Below are 18,631 nucleotides of genomic sequence, written 5' to 3' on the forward strand. Positions count from 1 at the left end.
CTAACTTTGACGCCTTATCTTAGGGTGGGAGGAGTGTCACCTTGGGATGGTTACTGAAATCATCAGGTCCCAGGTGATAAAGCGTCTCAATACTTTCATATGGGCGAACTGAACATAAATAAGTTATAGCTCGAAGACCAGACACCTGGGCTTTTAAAGTTTCTAGGGAAGTAACTGTAACAATCACGCCATTTGGGACCTGCCTTCCATACCCCAACCTCCCTAGAAGCTGTGACTATCTATGAAACTGATTCCTTAATTCTGCTACGCATCCCAGCACCTTAGTGGAAGGTTTCATAGTAAATGTGTTGCATTTCTGAAACAGACAAATCTCCTGTGTGCTTTCCGGGGCGGCGTCTTACTTTGTCTTCCTCCAGTCTCTGCCTCCGCTTCTCCTCCACAGCAGCCCTCCTCCGCTCCTCCTTCAGCCTCTGCTCTTCCAGCTTCTTCTTCCGCTCTTCCAGGTGCTTTTCATAGTGCTGCCGGGCTCGCTCTTCCCTTTCTAACCAGATGATTTCTCTCGCAGCTTTAGAAGAAAAACAAGGGAAACATAGGCTGGTTTAAAACTTAAACAGGCAGGACTGTATAAACAGCCCACAGGAACAGGTACGAGTTCTTTGGTTTTGTCTTTACCAAGCCTGGCCTTTGCTTTCCTCACATTTTCAGGAAAAAGTACCACTGTTAATTTATAGCATAATTTAGTATGCTGACAATGAGGTCCAAGAAGATGCACTGAATTCTACTTTTTGGGAATCCCCTACAGTCCTGTAGTTTGGTATATTATTACAACAGAGTAATGCATACATCACATGCTCTGGTCTCAACTCTGACTACTGACAAAACCAATGGCACCATCCGTCTCTCTCTCTCTCTCTCTAAAAAATGGGATCATCCTCCAGATCAAAAGCCTGTGACTACATTTGTTTCAACAAAGCACTGGTTCTCTGAAAACATTAAAAGAATTTGGGACAAAATCCCCAGAATTGATGGTTAATAAAAGATACATTAAATGCCTCATGGATTTATCACACTGAGTCACCTAAGCGACGTGAGGGACTTAGTAAGCAGATCTGGTGTCTGAGACGCTCACGCTCTGGTTAGATAAGACTTACTATCACAGCCTGAATGAGAATAAACAATTCAAAAAATATTGTTCAGTGATGAATGCTTCTTTTCTCCTTTACATATCCATGTTCCTTTCTTCCTCATTTTAGGGGAACACAAAGCCAACAAAACTTTTTTTTTTTATTTTTTAGTATGATGCTTCCTTGTGCTGTGATAAACCTGTCTTTAATATGATCTATTAACACAGTAGGTAAAAGAGTCCAAACAAAATTTAGAGCATAAACCCTGAGGATACTGAATGGCATATAAGTTAAAATGTTATTAAAAAAAATTTTTTTAACGTTTATTTATTTTTGAGACAGAGAGAGAGCATGAACAGGGGAGGGTCAGAGAAAGAGGGAGACACAGAATCTGAAACAGGCTCCAGGCTCTGAGCCGTCAGCACAGAGCCTGACGCGGGGCTCGAACCCACGGACCGTGAGATCATGACCTGAGCCGAAGTCGGACGCTTAACCGACTGAGCCACCCAGGCACCCCAAAATGTTATTTTTTTAATGGAAAAAAAAATGCAGAACATTTCAGTTTCCTCTAAATGTTTAAGGTTAACAATTCTGTATTTCTGCTACCATTATACCTTTTCTAAAGCTGTTCACTTGAGGAGACAAATCCACTGAAGGAAATCTGAATGGACTTCACTTGTGTGCAAGAACAAGGATGATGCAAGATGAGTTTGTCCTGTGACATCACTCAGAGAGAACTGGGTTCTCCCAGCAGCACTGCCACTAGTGGGTGGGGAGAGCTCAAGACACGTTCATTTGAATTTCAGTTTTCTCTTGCCTAAGACGCGGAAATTGATCTTCAAGAGTCCTTCCAATTTTTTTTTTTTTTTAATTTTTTTTTCCAACGTTTATTTATTTTTGGGACAGAGAGAGACAGAGCATGAACGGGGGAGGGGCAGAGAGAGAGGGAGACACAGAATTGGAAACAGGCTCCAGGCTCTGAGCCATCAGCCCAGAGCCTGACGCGGGGCTCGAACTCACGGGCCGCGAGATCGTGACCTGGCTGAAGTCGGACGCTTAACCGACTGCGCCACCCAGGCGCCCTGAGTCCTTCCATTTTAAAAGCTGATGGTTCTAAAGAAAGTCTCAGGCCCATGTTGAAACTTGGAGTAAAAGCACATAGTATGTGCTCAATAAATATTTGCTAAATGAGTGAATAAATATAAACACCATGAGAATACACATTGAAAGTAACAGATGGGGAACATAATTCTAACATTTTTTAAAGGTGAATTTACTGTGATCACATACCCTCATGCACACATCTTTTGGATTTCCTGAATACCTTACTAGCCGACTTTCAATGATACCACACATTTTAGTTCATTTAAAAAGGTGGATTTCGGGGCGCCTGGGTGGCGCAGTCGGTTAAGCGTCCTACTTCAGCCAGGTCACGATCTTGCGGTCCGTGAGTTCGAGCCCCGCGTCGGGCTCTGGGCTGATGGCTCAGAGCCTGGAGACTGTTTCCGATTCTGTGTCTCCCTCTCTCTCTGCCCCTCCCCCGTTCATGCTCTGTCTCTCTCTGTCCCAAAAAAAATAAATAAACGTTGAAAAAAAAATTAAAAAAAAAAAAAAATAAATAAAAAGGTGGATTTCCAGTGACAGATTTTTGTCAAAGCTTAAACAGTTCAAAATATTAAAAGGCAAAATGAAGGTCTTCCTCTAACCTTAAACCCTCCTCTGTTCCACTTCTACCTTTTCTGCAAATGTAAAAGAAAGTAAAAATCCATGTATTACTGTAGTTTGGCACTTCTGCTCTGCATCTTGCTCTTTTCGCTGAAAATAGATCTTAAAGATCTCTGCACACCAACACGTGAAACATGAATCTAACAACCTTTTAAATGGCGGTATAATATTTCACTGTCTACACACCATATTTTATTTTTTTATATATTTTTTAAAGAGTATTTATCTTGAGAGAGACAGAGACAATGTGAGTGGGGAGGGGCAGCAAGAGGGGGAGAGAGAGGATCCCAAGCAGGGTCCGTGCTGCAAGCACAGAGACCGACCCAGGCAGGGCTCAAACTCATGAAACTGTGAGATCATGACCTGAGCCAAAACCAAGAGTTGGATGCTTAACCGGCTGAGCCACCCAGGTGCCCCAACATACCTTATTTTATATAACCAACTACTTATTGATAGATTTTCTTAGTTGTTTCCAGTATTTTACCAATTCAGACCTTGAGTGACGTTGTGTTATCATAACCTCTGTAGAGATGTGAGCATATCTATGTAGAAGTAGAATTGCTGAATCCAAGGGAATATACACTTAAATTAAAAAAAAATTTTTTTAATGTTTATTTATTTTTGAAAGAGACAGAGACAGAATGCGAGTGGGTTGGGGCAGAGAGAGAGGGAGGTACAGAATCTGAAACAGGCTCCAGGCTCTGAGTTGTCAGCACAGAGTCCAACGCGGGGCTCAAACTCACGAGCTGTGAGATCATGACCTGAGCTGAAGTGAGACGCCCAACCGACTGAGCCACCCAGGTGCCCCTACACTTAACATTTTGATAGATACTCTCACACTGTCCTCTGTGGAAGTCACACCAATTTATACTCCCACAGGCAATGGGTAAGGGTCTCAGGCAGAAAAAAGAAATAGCTTTATACCTTGAAGCCTGGATACAGGCAGTAAGACCCATCTATTTCTTAACTCTTGGCTTTCAAACCATATAGTCTTTGACTTTTATACCCCATGTTGAGGAAAACTTCAGATTCTTTGAGGATATTTATGAATGTCATCTTGTCTTTTCCTATAAGATGTCCCAGAAGCCAAAAGACAAAACAAGAAAAAATGCTTATGAAATATTAAGAAAATATTTTTTAAAACCGGTAAGATATATTTGTAAAATAAGAATTTGTCAATTCACAGGTAATTGTCCTTAAGTCATGTTTTTCATCAGGCTATTTTCTCGCTCATGAGTATTTGTGGTTATTTTCTCACTTAACTGAAACTCCACTGATTTCTAAAGTCCTACCTAAACTTGGCCTTAATATCCTTATGTGGCCTTATTCTGCATTGCTTTCCAGAAGAGCCTCTTACTTCTAATTAGTCCTGTTTCCTTATTGCACCTCCCAAATAACCCATGCTTCTTCCATCTCTTTGCTTCCATCTCTTTCCCTGTTGAGAAAGCTGCCATCATTGTTAATTCCAACAGATCCATCCTTTAAGGCAGGGGTCTTACAATGTATTTCAGGATCACCTCTGGAAGGGGGTATGTGTGTATGTGTGTGTTGGGGGGATAGTAGTTAAAATGCAAATTCCTGGGCTCCAACCCTCATATTCATATTTATTAATTCTAGGATGGCGCCCAGAAAACTGCCTCCCAAGAGATTCTAGGTGGTCCCAAGTGGTCTACTGATGGCATTTGGAGGAACACTGCCCTCAAGGTCTTCTGCGGGAGCTTCAGCTCTTCTGGGGGGTGGGGGGTGTCAATGCTGCTCTTACGACATCTACCACAAACTTCGGCATTTCTTCTATTCTGATTTCTAGGTAGCAAAGGTTTTCTTTGCTTTCCCCCCTTCCCCTCATTCACCATAGTGCTTTTCACAACTTGAATATATCTAAAAGTCTTAATAATTACTTCCTGATTCACTGGGCACTACTTTCTGATTCATTCACCCATAACTGTGTGGTCTTGGGCAAGTTAACTTAATCTCCCAATGCCTCACTTTTGTCAGGGTAAACTGTGGCTAAATATAGGACCTTCCCCATGGGTTTCCTGTAAGGAGTAAAAGAAGAACTACACTTAACATAGTTTTAGGGTATGTTATTATTAAACATTATTAAACATTCAACCCATATTAGCTATTATTGCCAAATTTGTCATCATCATCATCATTATGATTTCAATTCAGAAAATCAAAGGTAGTGCTTAAGGTTGTGCTATAAATCACTAGAGGGCTAGAGGTTATAAAAAATAATTAATTTTACCTCAAATAATCTTTTTAAGGAATAATATTTCCTTATCCATTGAGCTCTAATTGAGTTCTACTTCTATTTTCTACCAGGAAGTGGAGATCCTATTATCTTGCCTTTAAACAGTTACAAAGAGAACGGGGCAAACGATGGTGAAAGAGCAAACGACACTTTTGTATTATTGTAGACTCTGTCGGTGAGCGTTAGCAATATTACCAAGTACAGATCATGTATCTTTTACATTGAAGGACAGCACATAAAATATTTCAATTATTTAATGAGAAGTAGAAGTTAATTTATTCTACGAAAGTTCATTTAATTGACTTATTTAAAACACTGTGTAAATGATAAGTAATGTCAAAGTCTTGTATTTTCTCCTTCAGAAATGAGAGATTTGAACACAAGAAAATAATCAACAACTGCTATGGACTGAACTTGCCCTCCTCCGCCCCACCCCCACCCCCATCCCTAAATTCACATGTTGAAGCCTTAATGCTCAATGTGACTATATGTGGAGACAGGGCCTATAGAAGGTAATCCTGTTTAAATGAGGTCATAAGGGGAGCGCCTGGGTGGCTCAGTCGGTTAAGCTTCTGACTCTTGATTTCGGCTCAGGTCACGATCTCATGGTTGGTGAGATTGAGCTCCGTGTCAGGCTCCGCGTTGACATCTCAGAGTCTGCTTGGGATTCTTTCTCTCCCTTTCTCTCTGCCCCTGTCCCCCGTGTACATGCTCTCTCCCTCAAAATAAATAACAAATAAATTTTTTTAAACAAATAAATAAATAAATGAGGTCATAAGAGTGAGGCCCTGACCCAATAGGCTTAGTGGCTTAGTGATTCTTATAAAAAGAGACACCAGAGAGCTCACTCTCCTCTCTCTTCATGCTCAGAGGAAAGACTGCATGAGAAGAAAGCAGACATCTGCAAGCCAGAAGAGAGGTCTCACCAGAAAGTGAACCCTGCCAGAACCTTAATCTTGGACTTTCCAGTGTCCCAAATGGTAAGAAAATAAGTATCTGCTGTTTAAGCCCCCCAGTCTATGGTATTTCGTCATGGCAGCCTGAGCAGATGAGTACAACAATTTCTTCACATTCAAGTCATTAACAATCACTCATTTCATAGAGGCAGCTCTGTAAAAGAACAGCATGTACAAAAAAGGAATCATAGTATTATTAACTTTTATTCTCGTGAAGTTCTAATTTTTCCCTGGATTCTGGGTATCAGAACATAAAACGAAAACCCACTGAAGCCCCTGAAACACTGGGATTAATAAATCAGTTCCACCCCTGAGCTGCTGCTACCGGGATCATACTTTAATGACACTAACAATATATCAGTGCCATGCAAAGGGGACACTATTAACAGTATGACAGTGACACATAAAGGAGAAACCCACCATCATTTTGGACTCCATTTAGAAACACACAGTGACTCTTGTACTAAAAGGAATTCAAAAATGATAGGCAAAGTCCTGTAGCAGATAAAGCACAGGCTCAGGGCTCACAGGACTGGGAGTCCACCCCCAGGCCTGCCATTTACCATTCATCTGCCACTGAGCAAGTGGTGACTTCTGTGGTCTCATTTCCTCAAGCTGCCATGGTGCCATTTTTCCTGACAGGGTCTCGGTGGGCTCAGGGTGACATGCAGAGTGCTCAGCCCAGGGCCAACACACAGCAGGAGCTCAATACATACAGATAATTATCGTGAGCGAATCTTTATGACAAGCAGACCGATTCCTGCCCTGCTGCCCCAGAGGGAATGCAGCTGATGGGAAGAACACAGGTAGGACCAACTACTCAGACAGCACACTCGTGGGCTGGATGGACTCCCTGCTCCAGTCACTCAACAATCTAGTGCCCGGCCTGGTCCTTTTTTTTTTTTTTTTTTTTTTTTAATGTTTATTTACTTTTGAGAGAAAGGGAGAGACAGAGTACAAGCAGGGGAGAGGCAGGGAGAGAGGGAGACAGAATCCAAAGCAGGCTCCAGGCTCCGAGCTGTCAGCATAGAGCCTGATGCGGGGCTCGAACTCATGAGCCCTGAGATCATGACCTGAGCCGAAGTCAGACGCTCAACCGACTGAGCCACCTAGGCACCCTGCAGTCTGGTCCTGACCAGGCTTACATCTGGGTAAGTACAGGTGACACTACATACGACAAAAAGAAAAATGTGACATTCAGAGAGTAGCCATGTTATCACATCATCTCTGAAACCTACAGAACTGCTGTGTTGGTTTCATATTAAGCTATGGAAGGATATGACTCGGTGCCTGCTAACACCAGGTACCAGCATAGCCAGGAATATCATAAAGAATCAGAAGATGACAAGTGCTAATATCTGAGTTCAGGCTTTGATTCTGCTACTAATTTTGCGTGACTTTGGGAAAATTAGCCAACCTACCTGACTTCTAAATTAGAGGGTATGTACAAAATGATCTCCAAGATCTTTTCCAATTAACTCCCAGGACTCAATTTTTGTTTTTCTCTTTGAGGAGCTGTGTGTAATTACAATTAGGTCTCCCGCCCCTGAGGGGACTTCCTCCCTGCACACCGTAGAAAACTAAATGGGACTGAGGGGCTGGGGGAGCAGGTTATACCTGTGGAAGACCCAAGAGCCCTCCTTATACATGGGCTGAAGGACTTTTGATAGAAGAATGCAATACTATCCATGACTTTCTATCTTCAGGGCCAGGCTTCAAGGAGTGTTCAGCCTCTGCTAAAGTAAGTGGGGGTTGTGCTAAAGCACACAGATCAACTGATGTCCTTGGAATCTTTTAGTTAGTTACCACCTTACCCCAAATCCACTTTACTCCTTAAAAAATGTTGCCATCCTCCTCACCTGGCAGGTCTACTGAGCCCTACCCTGCTGGACCAGGAGACACAAACAACCCTCTCTCTCTGTCTCCCCCAGCCGGGAAACATGAGGCTTCTCCAATCCCAGGCATCTAAATCAGTATCTGTGGAATCACATGGTCTGCCATCCCCATTTTTTCACCTCGGTGAGATGTCTTCAGCTCACTTTGTGCTGACACCAAGTGATTCACAGGCATTATCTTCACAGCCACTCAGTGAGGTAGACACTGCTATTAACCTTATTATAAGAAGTCTGAGACACAGAGAAGTGACGTCGCATGCCTGATGTCTCACAATAAGTCAGAGGTGGAACTGGAATTCAATCTCTGGACTGTCTGACTCTACAAGCAAACAATGAGCCATTATGTGGAAGGGCGTGACGTGCAACACCTCCCAGGGACTAGACTCCTGCTCTGTATTGGGGACAAGTTGGTCATCCAATGTGAAGAGCCTGATCGTCTCATATCACTCTTAGCCTTTATCATCATCTATTTACAAGGCCCCTCACTTTTCAGATTTTAAGATCTTTTAATCTTCAGCCTCAAAGGCAAAGTCAGTTCTGGAGAAACAAATAATGGCTGCTTAGTCACAATGATTCATTTGTTTTATGTTAGAGCTTCAGCCTCTGCGTTACCAAATCCATCCTGCAACAAGCATTTATTCTTGCCAGTCCTGAGCTTGACTCATGATATAGCTGCTGTGGTATGTGCTCACATCCACATCCCTCCCACTAACGTGTATCCAGATCCCTTAGCTGTTCATAGCCTGCCAGACAGCCTTACGGGCTTTTGTACACTACATTCATTAAGTGACCACTTCAGAGACTACATGCCAAGATTAGCCACAGATCTGTCAAAGTTCTGCCCAGTAGCAATTTGGATGAGGAAGACTGCTGTCCCAAAATTCATACATGTCTTTTTGTGGATAGTCTTGTCAAAACCACCGACTGTGCTAATGGAATAAAGTGAAGTGTGAGATCAGGGGCAGCTTTGCATCTGACTCTACTGGGTACAGCATTATTGGTTGTTTACTAATTAATCCTAATCCTCCATCAACATTTTTGAGATGAACATTCAAGTCAGGCTGAAATGATTGTTCATCTTTTGACCATGCTCTTACTAACAGTGCTGTCCCTGCGTTCACAACACACTGAGATCAGGGAGGTTAAAAAAAAAAAAAAAAAAAGGCAAAATACAAAGCTATGACTGGAAGGGCAAAGAAGTCGAATAAAATTACCTACAGAAAAAAACTCAAATATAAGTCAACTGATGTTTGTTTGAAGGTCAAAAGCTTCTTTTATTTTCTATTATTATTTTTAAATATTTATGTATTTATTTTGAGAGAGAGAGAAGACAGAGAGAGACAGAGAAAGAGGCAGAGAGAGAACCCCAAGGCTCGACGCTCTCAGCACAGAGCCCGATGTGGAGCTGGGTCTCACAAACCATGAGATCATGACCTGAGCCAACATCAAGAGTTGGATGCTTACTGAGCCACTCAGGACACCCCCCCCCCCCCCGCCAAATCTTTTCTATATTATCTTCTATATGATTTCTATGTGATTTCTAACAATATTATAGTATGATAGATCTCTTGTACGGCTTTGAACTTAGCTACAAAACCACTATGAATAAATTGAATGATAGGTTTTCTAAGCTCACATTTTTATTCACGAGCTACCTGAATCAATCATACAATTCTCTGATAATCTTTCATGATGTCATAGAACACCAGAAAGCCCCAGTTGGGAATGTGACACTATTCATGCTGATTTCAAACTTAATCTGTATCATCTTCAGAAAGGGGAACGCTGTATTTCCCCAAGTGCAGAAGACTATTTGCCTGCTAGACATCTCTGTAAGTGCTCTCCTGAATCTGTCAACATATTGTAACGCTATCAGTTTTATAGCAAATTTGAAAACCAAATAGTTTTAAGGCACAAGTATTGTATAGATGACCTCTGTATCCTTGTTCCTCTGAGAAAATGGTTAAGAATAAGAATCTAAGACTTGTCTCACTGAACTATTAGAAGGGTAGGTATTACCTGGTAAGTGGGTGATGCCTTAACTCATTCGCAGTACACTTGCTGCATTCACCTCTATTTACGTTAACATGCATATGCTTACTATTCGTTGAACATTCAACAATGACGGTGGAGCATCAACAGTCCAATGCTTCCAGGTACTGTTAATATGTACTGGGCTACAGAAATGACAAAATGGGGCGCCTGAGTGGCTCAGTCAGTGAAGTGTCAGACTCTTGACGCTCAGGTCATGATCTCACGGTTCGTGAGTTGGGATTCTCTCTCTCTGCCCCTCCCCCCACCTCAAAAATAAACAAACAAGCTTAAAAAAATGACAAAATGACACAAATTCTTTCTCTCGTGGAGCTTATATCCCAGTGGGGGCAGACAGACCATAAACAAGTAAGTAAAATATATGCATGCTTGGATGTTGACAGTAATACCAAAGACATATCAAAGACATGCTTAAATAGCTGCTATGGCAGAAGGAAAATCTATCTATTCCATCTTTCTAGATTCTCTCAGTTCTTCTCTTAAGCTAACTTATCATGAGGTAAAAATAAAATAAATATTCTATAAAATAGCTTCCATTAGCAATTATGGCAGATCCACACAAAAAGTACAACCACGGTGCTCATTTGCTACTAATGTGATAATGCAGAGTAGAATGTTGTTTGGCCCACTGTTATTTATTATTAGTATTTCATGAAAGACCACAGAGTAAGGAACATCAGCAAATATTTACTATATGTCTGTTTTAAAATTAATACTGTGCCACATATTGGGATACAAAGAATTAGAAAACTATGGTCACAGCCTTTAAAAGTTTAAAATATATGCAACAAGGAAGTTATATAAAACCCAACTAGGAAAAGTTCATTAGAGCATAAAACAGCATTAGAATGGGGCACCCAGGAGTGCCTGGGTGGCTCAGTCTGTTAAGCATCTGACTTTGGCTCAGGTCATGATCTTGCAGTTCGTGAGTTCGAGCCCCGCGTCAGGCTCTGTGTGGACAGCTCAGAGCGTGGAGCCTGCGTCAGAGTCTCTGCCTCCCTCCGTCTCTGCTCCTCCCCCACTTACAATCTGTCTCCCTCTCTCTCAAAATAAATAAATATTAAAAAAAATTAAAAAAACAAAAAAGAACGGGGCACCTGGGTGGCTTAGTCGGTTAAGCACCTGACACTTGATTTTGGCTCAGGTCATCATCTCCTGGTCTGTGAGTTCAAGCCCTGCGTGGGGCTCTGTGCTCACAGCGTGGACCCTGCTTGGGATTCTGTTTCTCCTTCTCTGTCTGCCTCTCCCCTGCTCATGCTCTCTCTCTCCCTCTCAAAAATAATAAACATTAAAAAACAACAGCATTAGAATGCTAGCAAAAATATGATGTTATGCAAAAGATAATACAGAATGAGAAAATGATCGAATTTCCAAAACAGGAAAAGCCAATGAAGACCAGGAAGTCTTCAAAAAGAGGGGGTGGTGCTAACTGTGACACAGCTGGAGAAATAACATCTATGAGATGATTTTGGTGATTAAGACACAAGTTTATGAAGGCCTGGACTAGGATAATAGCACAGGCAGCAAATTTAAAGGCATGGATCTGAGATTCATTTTGAAGACAGCGTCAGCTAGTCTCATGACTAACTGGATTGAGGGACAGAGAGAACATGGCAACTTCCACCTATATACTAGGCTTGAGATGGCTGAAGCTCCAGCTTGAAGACTAGGCTGAGTCTGGCTAACCACTGATAACTACAAGTGGCCTGAGGTGGAGACTAGTAGTGCCCAGCACTGGGCCACCAAGGAAGAGAAAAATGTGTTATTATGCAAAAGATCCAACAGCTAAGACTGGTACTCAGAAAGATGCCAGTGCCTCCAGCAATAGCACACGTACCAAAAAGAGCTGAAAGAAATGATTTCTTAGGGCCAGAAAGATATTGGTGCAATTGATCAGGACACAAGAATCACCTAGAGGAGGCAGTTTGGGAATGAAAGTTGACGAACAAGCTAGTTATACAGAAGCTGAGGTTCAGGTAAGGGGTGGGGAGGAAGCATCCACAGCCTGAACGTGAAGAACTCTTACCATCAAAAAAGTAGAGTCGAAACCAATGAGAACAAATGAATTTCTTTTCCCCTTGGGAAAAAACAAAATTACAGCTTAGAGGAGAGATGGTGAAAAAGATGCAGAAGTCAAGAGAGGGGAGTTTGAAGGAATGGCCTGAACAGAATCAGGAAACAGAGTGGTTGAGGAGATCTTTCATGTATAAAGCTTTTAAGACAGAAAAATAAAGCTTTCAGAGTACATGTGCTCAACCAAATGGACAGAACAGTCCCAAACATGAAGAATTACACCTGGCTTTATGTTATAAATTGAAGGATAATGTAGAAAGAACAAGGCACATGACATAATCCTACCATAAAAGCATTAAAGCATGACTCAGAGATTTAACCCACAGAAAGTTATTAATAGGTCCTCCCTGTTTGCAAAATAGTACAAACATGACATGCCACCCAAAACAAAAAGACCTTTATTCTCCCTCTCTACCTTGCTTTTTTAAAAACATGGATTAAAACAAAAGTCTTTAACGATTTCAATGTCAATTTCAACCCACATCTAACAGTGAATAATCAGGCTGAATGACCAATCATTTTAAACTTTGCTTTGTTGGAACTTATGGAATGTATTCCATTTCTTTTCTTTTCTTTTTTAACTTGAAAAGCTTTAAAGTTTGAAAGCTTGGTAACCGTTGGTGCTACCACATTCCAGAGATCTGTTATTATGTGACAGCCCCTCACCCCTTCTTTTTTAACATTCTACTGTCATTATAGTTTTTGCAAAGCACAGTTTAAAGGTGGTTGCTCAGGTGTGCCCTTCGATTTTTAGCACTTAAGATTTTTAAAAAATCCTTATATATTGTAAGGCATAATTTAAGTTCGATGCTAGGTTTTAGAGGACTCTTTTACAAACGTATGTATGTGTGCGCACATGTATGTTTACAGGTAGATTTATGAAGGCTGAAGAGAGTCTCTCGAGATTTAGTTGCTGCTATGATGGCTTAAATGGAAAAAATTAGGCAAAAAGTCACTGTTTACAATCTAGAAAGAAAATGCAATTAATGCCAATAAAAAATAAAAGGACTGATATATTTCATTAAATATAGGACTGATACACTTCATTAAAATTATGATTTTCAACAACAAAAAGATCAGAATTAAGGAAGCCATGATATTTATTGAACACGGAAGGGATAAGAAGAAAAACTATGTATGTTATGTGCTACCTTACCAAAAAAGTCAAGTTGTAGTAACAGGATAATACAATCATCTGAAAATGACTTTCACCCATATCAGATAATCTAAGGAGCATGATGGGTCAGACTCTTAGCAAATACCTTTTCCCGCCTATCCCTGTATCATTGTTCTACAGTCTCTGCCTCTTGTATCTTCCGGGATAGCGCCTCTACATCCTCTAGTGGGAATCTCCAGTGGCACGTGACACCCCTTCAATACCACCTCCTATTATAATTGCTGTGGGTTTATCCCCCGTCCCCCTGCACTACAACTAGCCCTGGAATGTTGGGTCTTAATCTCTCCTTGTCTTTTGAACACAGTACCTGGCAAATAAGGTTTTTGAATTTATAAATTAATGAGTCGTGTTCTGTCCTGTGGATATGAATTGAAATTGGGTCTACATCTTAAGAAAAAAATTGAGGGGCGCCTAGGTGGCTCAGTCGGTTGGGCGTCCGACTTCGGCTCAGGTCATGATCTCGCAGTCTGTGAGTTCGAGCCCTGCATCGGGCTCTGGGCTGACAGCTCAGAGCCTGGAGCCTGTTTTGGATTCTGTGTCTCACTCTCTCTCTGACCCTCCCCTGCTCATGCTCTGTCTCTCTCTGCCTCAAAAATAAAGAAATGTTAAAAAAAAAATAAAAATAAAAAATTGAGCCACTCAGTATACAAAGCTAGGCAACTTGCATAGTCCAAAGCTATACATCTTACAACTTTATAGAATAAGAAGTGAAATCATTTTTGTTTGGCCAGCTTGTTCATGCTTTCCACAAAAAAACTAATAGTGCTTGGCTCTGAAACACACACTCAAACAGAAAGATATGAGTTAATGTGTAAAAGCTACTTCGCAATGGGATTTAAATCGTTAAGAGTAGTCTCCTGACACTATGGAGCTACTTCTCACACAGAAAGAAATCCACATTGCAAGTCTAAGGAGAGATTTGATAGGGTGAGACCTGACCCAGCTGGAGCAGGCAGAGACGGGAGAGGGTTCAAGTGCTAACCCTTGGATGGATCCAAACACAGACTGCAATACCAGCCATCCCAGAGCAGTGGGCAGTTTCTTCTTTTTGCTTATCTGGAGTCTCTTTCTGCTTCGCTGGCTCTATTTCCTCTGTTCTGATCCACTTGTCAAGCCGACCTGAATCAGGGAGCAGTGGGCATCGCTCTCAGGAGCAAGATACCCAGGCTGCAGAGTGCTTCTGGGAAAGCACGAGCCTGATGGCCACACACAGCCCTGCCCTCCAGGAACCCACCAGCCTGCAGGAAGCCTATCAGGGACAGGGCACTTCAAGCCTGGGTGGAAAGTTGAGGCACAGAAAAGCAGCAGAGCTCGTTCCCTCCCACCACGTTGCTGAAATCTGTGTTGAAAAGACCTTGGCAGGAAAACAACTGACCTCACATGACCATTATGGCAAGGGAGAGAAAGAATTAAATAACGTCAACAGACTTGAAAATCAGCTTGCAGTGAATCTCCCAAATTTGGGTTTGTGAATAAGAACGATGGAAAAGATGGGGTACAGGTGCCGGGTTCTTCTCCAACTGAAACATGAACTCTTACAAAATGCAGTGGAACTCTAGAAAAGTTATGGGTCATCTCCTGGAAACATGGTGGCAACCTCAGTCAGTTCTAGTTTTAAATTAGAGACATTCTGGAAACACTGAGATGCACTGACAGGCATTTCATCTTTCCAAGGGACGTAAAGACAGTATCCTGTTTTAGCAGTTTTGCATAAATGGGCATCAAAGTAAAGGGGGAGTGGGCACTGGCATCCTTGCTCAAAGTTCTGGGAGACAATAGCGCTTTATCTTGGCTTCCTGGTAAGGCAGTCGTCAGGACGCAGCTCTCCGGGTGATTACGTGGCAGCACCATAGCTGCTAACCTTTCACAACGACCTTAGGTAACAGGCGAAAAATCAGACAGCTCAGCAGGAGGCTTTGCCTTTTTCCTGGCAGCATGCTGGTAGCCTCTGTCTATAGATTCAACAGCAGCAGTTTTTTCACACGGAAAGCAGGAAGTGCCCTGGCAGTGCATGTGCTTGTGACTGCTCACATAAAAAAGAACCATAAGCTTACTGTCTTTGGTTTGTTTGCTTTTTTTTTACGCTGTAAAATGTAAGCTGAGCCCTCACGCCTCTTATAATTACATTCTCTCAGGTGCCACATGAAACCGTGATTATGAGAAACAAAGGGAAAACGACCTCAATCCTGGGCTGGCCTTTACTGCTGCTTACAATTTAGCCCGATGTTTCCATCACATACTAAGTTGTGTTTCACGTCCCTCTGTACAACTCGTAAAGACACGCATGGTTGTTACAGTGATGGCCACTGGCTCAACGGGAAGCGTCCCTTAGCCCAGAGGTGAAAAGCAACATCTGCACAGCTGCGTCCCCACAGGACCGGACGGGGGGCTGGGGGATGGATACCTAGCTGCTTCTCCCGCTCCTCGCGCCGCTCCCGGGCCAGCCGCTGCCGGTCGTCAACCCGCAGCACGGGAGGAGGGTCTGAAAAGGAGAGCAAACACGTTAGTAGAAGAGCAGATTTTCTGATACTGCTAAATAGCTTTCGGTCCAGTAAACTCGATGGATAAAACATCACGACGTCTTAACAACAATTACCATAGATGGCTATAGTTCCGGTGATACACTTTATTATTACATCGTTTTTCTGAGAACTTCCAAGCATTGATCTACGCCAAGATATACTCTCTTATGTAATGTCTTTTTTTTCTGTTCAAAGACATTACATAAGAGAATAGGATTACATATCCTAAGACTTCTCATCACAAGGAGAAAAAAAAAAAAAAACAACACCTTTTTTTCCCACCCCCATATCTATAGGAGATGATGGATGTTAACTGACCTGACTGGGGTGGGTGATCATTTCACAATATAGGTTAAGTCCCATCATTATGCCACACACCTTCAATGTACGGGGTGGCGTATGTCAGTTCTACCTCCACAAAAATGGGGGAAAAGTTTTAAAAAGAAAAAAAGACACACAGCCAAAAAACAAAAAACCCATTATGTAAAAATATGACATAACTGTAGCCTTTTGCCTGTTTCTATCCAACAATATATACGATGCTTTGTTGTTCCTAAGCTAGTGAACTTCTGTCATTTTTATGCTTTAAGAAGGCTGTTCCTCAACAGCAAACAGAATCCTAAGTGAATTTCAACTGAATATAGTATTCAGTGAATACTGATAGATGTTCACCAGTTGGATGTAAGAAGCCCAGCTTTGAAGTCACACACGCAAGAGTTCACTTCCTGTTCTGTGTCTCACTCAATATGTAAATTTGGCTGAGATACCTACCTCTCTACGTCTCAAGTTATGTAGGACATGGGTTTCAGGGATTTTTATTTATTACCTATAAAATGGAACAAAAATAGAACCTATCTGACATCACTGTAAGAATTCGATGAAATACTTGAAATGGTGTTAGTATGGTGCCTCGCCCACAAGCTTCAGTAAATTAATTCACTCACTGAACACACGCTGAACATCAGCTATGCACCAGGCACTGTTCTATGTGCTGAAAAGAAAGCAGTCAGGAAAACAAAAAGCAAAAAACAAAAATCTCTGCCCTCATGGGAACTGCATTCTACTCAGGGAAACTTGATAACAAGGATAAAAAAGAGATAGAGCATGAGGGGTGCCTGGGTGGCTCAGTCAGTTAAGTGTCTGACTTTGGCTCAGGTCATGATCTCATTGTCTGTGGGTTCGAGCCCTGCATCTGGCTCTGTGCTGACAGCTTGGATTCTGTGTCTCCCTCCCTCTCTGTTCGTCCCCTGCTTGCACCGTCTCTCTTTCTTTCTCTCAAAAATAAATAAAGATTTAAAAAAATTAAAAGAAAAGGATACAGAATGAAAACAAGGGAAAAATATATTGAATGTTGCATTGAGATAAATGTTAAGGAGACAACAAGAAAGGGGACTGTGATATGGCAGGAAGGGTATGTTTAAGCATTTTAGACAAGAGATCGTAACTTTCACGTGTAGAGTCCTGATGGAAGGGACAGCTAGCTGTGCAGGTGTTCTAGGAGGTGGAAAGCAGGCACAAAGGCCCTGTGGCCACAAGCACCTAATGTGTGTAAGAAATGGGGAGATCGAAGAGCCTGGAACAGAGCGAGATCAGAGAGCACTGGGGCCAGATACGCAAGGGCCAAGGCACAGGGCTTGTTGGTCCTGGCAGGGACTCTGGATTGTACTTGGAGTGAGATGCTGCTGGGAGCTTCCCAGCAGAGACCTACACTAACAGGCTCACTTTGGTACTATATAAAAAAGCAAAATTACAATTACAATGCTGATGAGAATAATGACCTTAAAATCAGGTTTATTTTCTCTTCTCTTAAAATGACGTATTTTTTTAAGATCTCATGTTAAAAATAGAAGCTTACTGGTGCAATACTGTAGACAGCATGGTAGCACTTCATCAACATATTTAAAGGCTTTATATCCCAAAGGCCTCCTAAATGGCACAGAATTTGCACATTTAGGGGAAATAAAAACTGTACAAAGACCCCTTGGGAGTCTGCATAAACCTGGCAGTGAGAATATGAGCAAGACTAAGTGATGACATTTTATACCCTTGTTGTTTTAAAGTATGATTTTTAAAAACTGGTAAAAGGACCCCTCAGTAGGTCCTACTTATTATTATAATGACTTATCAGATTTGCTTATTATTTATGAGATTTCAAACATTTTTTATATAAGAAAATATTGCTCCTGGCCCCAAAAGGTTTACTTCTGAAGTTTGAAAATGGGCATGTGAGCTCCTGCTCAGGCACTTTGTTAAGGGCCACACACAGGGGTGTTTTACTGTCATTTGTTTTTGGTGAAAAGAAATGACAGCACGACAAATGGCATTTTGAAAAAAAGAGCTGTCTAAGCACAAGTCAAAGTGAAGTTAGATCTCTAATGATTAACTCACCACTTTAGTAATATTCCTTAAACAATGAGGTGTACCTGTTCATAAATATAACTGTAAAACTCAAAAATCAACTTTACTAAAAAAAGACGTGTAAGCACATTACAGAAAGTCTATAAAAAAGAATTTAACTACTTCGAATTGCATTTATAATTCTGTCACAGGCAATCTATCGATATGAAGGATGTGATGTTGCTAGCTTACTTTCAGGTACGTGCAAATTTCATGCAAAATTTTAAAAAAATTTTGAAAGAAGATTTTAATAACACCATATGGGACATGCACTTACCCTCATGTACCCTCTTCTACCCAAACCAATTCTGAGAGCCCCAAATCAATAACTGGTTATCAATATAACCCAATTATGAACTGTAATACTTGCCTTTTAGATACATTTTTGGAAAACAGCAGTGTGAGAGGTGCTTTTTTTTTTTTTTTTTTGCAAGAGGTGGTTTCTATACTCTCATTTCATATGAAGATTATGCTCCTCACATGTAACAAACTGCA

At 41.5% G+C, this 18,631-nt stretch overlaps 1 protein-coding gene across 15 annotated transcripts in view; it reads right to left on the reverse strand.

Annotated features, from left to right (window-relative positions):
* The window catches only part of MAP7 (microtubule associated protein 7), a 178,470-nt gene that overhangs the window by 41,237 nt on the left and 118,602 nt on the right, over positions 1–18,631 (reverse strand). For all 15 annotated transcript variants that reach the window (XM_045499748.1, XM_045499750.1, XM_045499753.1 and 12 more), the window contains 2 exons: positions 15,622–15,699; positions 363–526 (listed from right to left, as the gene is read on the reverse strand). In XM_045499748.1, coding sequence (XP_045355704.1) covers positions 363–526; positions 15,622–15,699 — 242 coding nt within the window. The remainder of the gene's footprint in view (positions 1–362; positions 527–15,621; positions 15,700–18,631) is intronic.

The sequence above is a fragment of the Leopardus geoffroyi genome, chromosome B2, assembly GCF_018350155.1.
Source record: "Leopardus geoffroyi isolate Oge1 chromosome B2, O.geoffroyi_Oge1_pat1.0, whole genome shotgun sequence".
NCBI lineage: Eukaryota > Metazoa > Chordata > Mammalia > Carnivora > Felidae > Leopardus > Leopardus geoffroyi.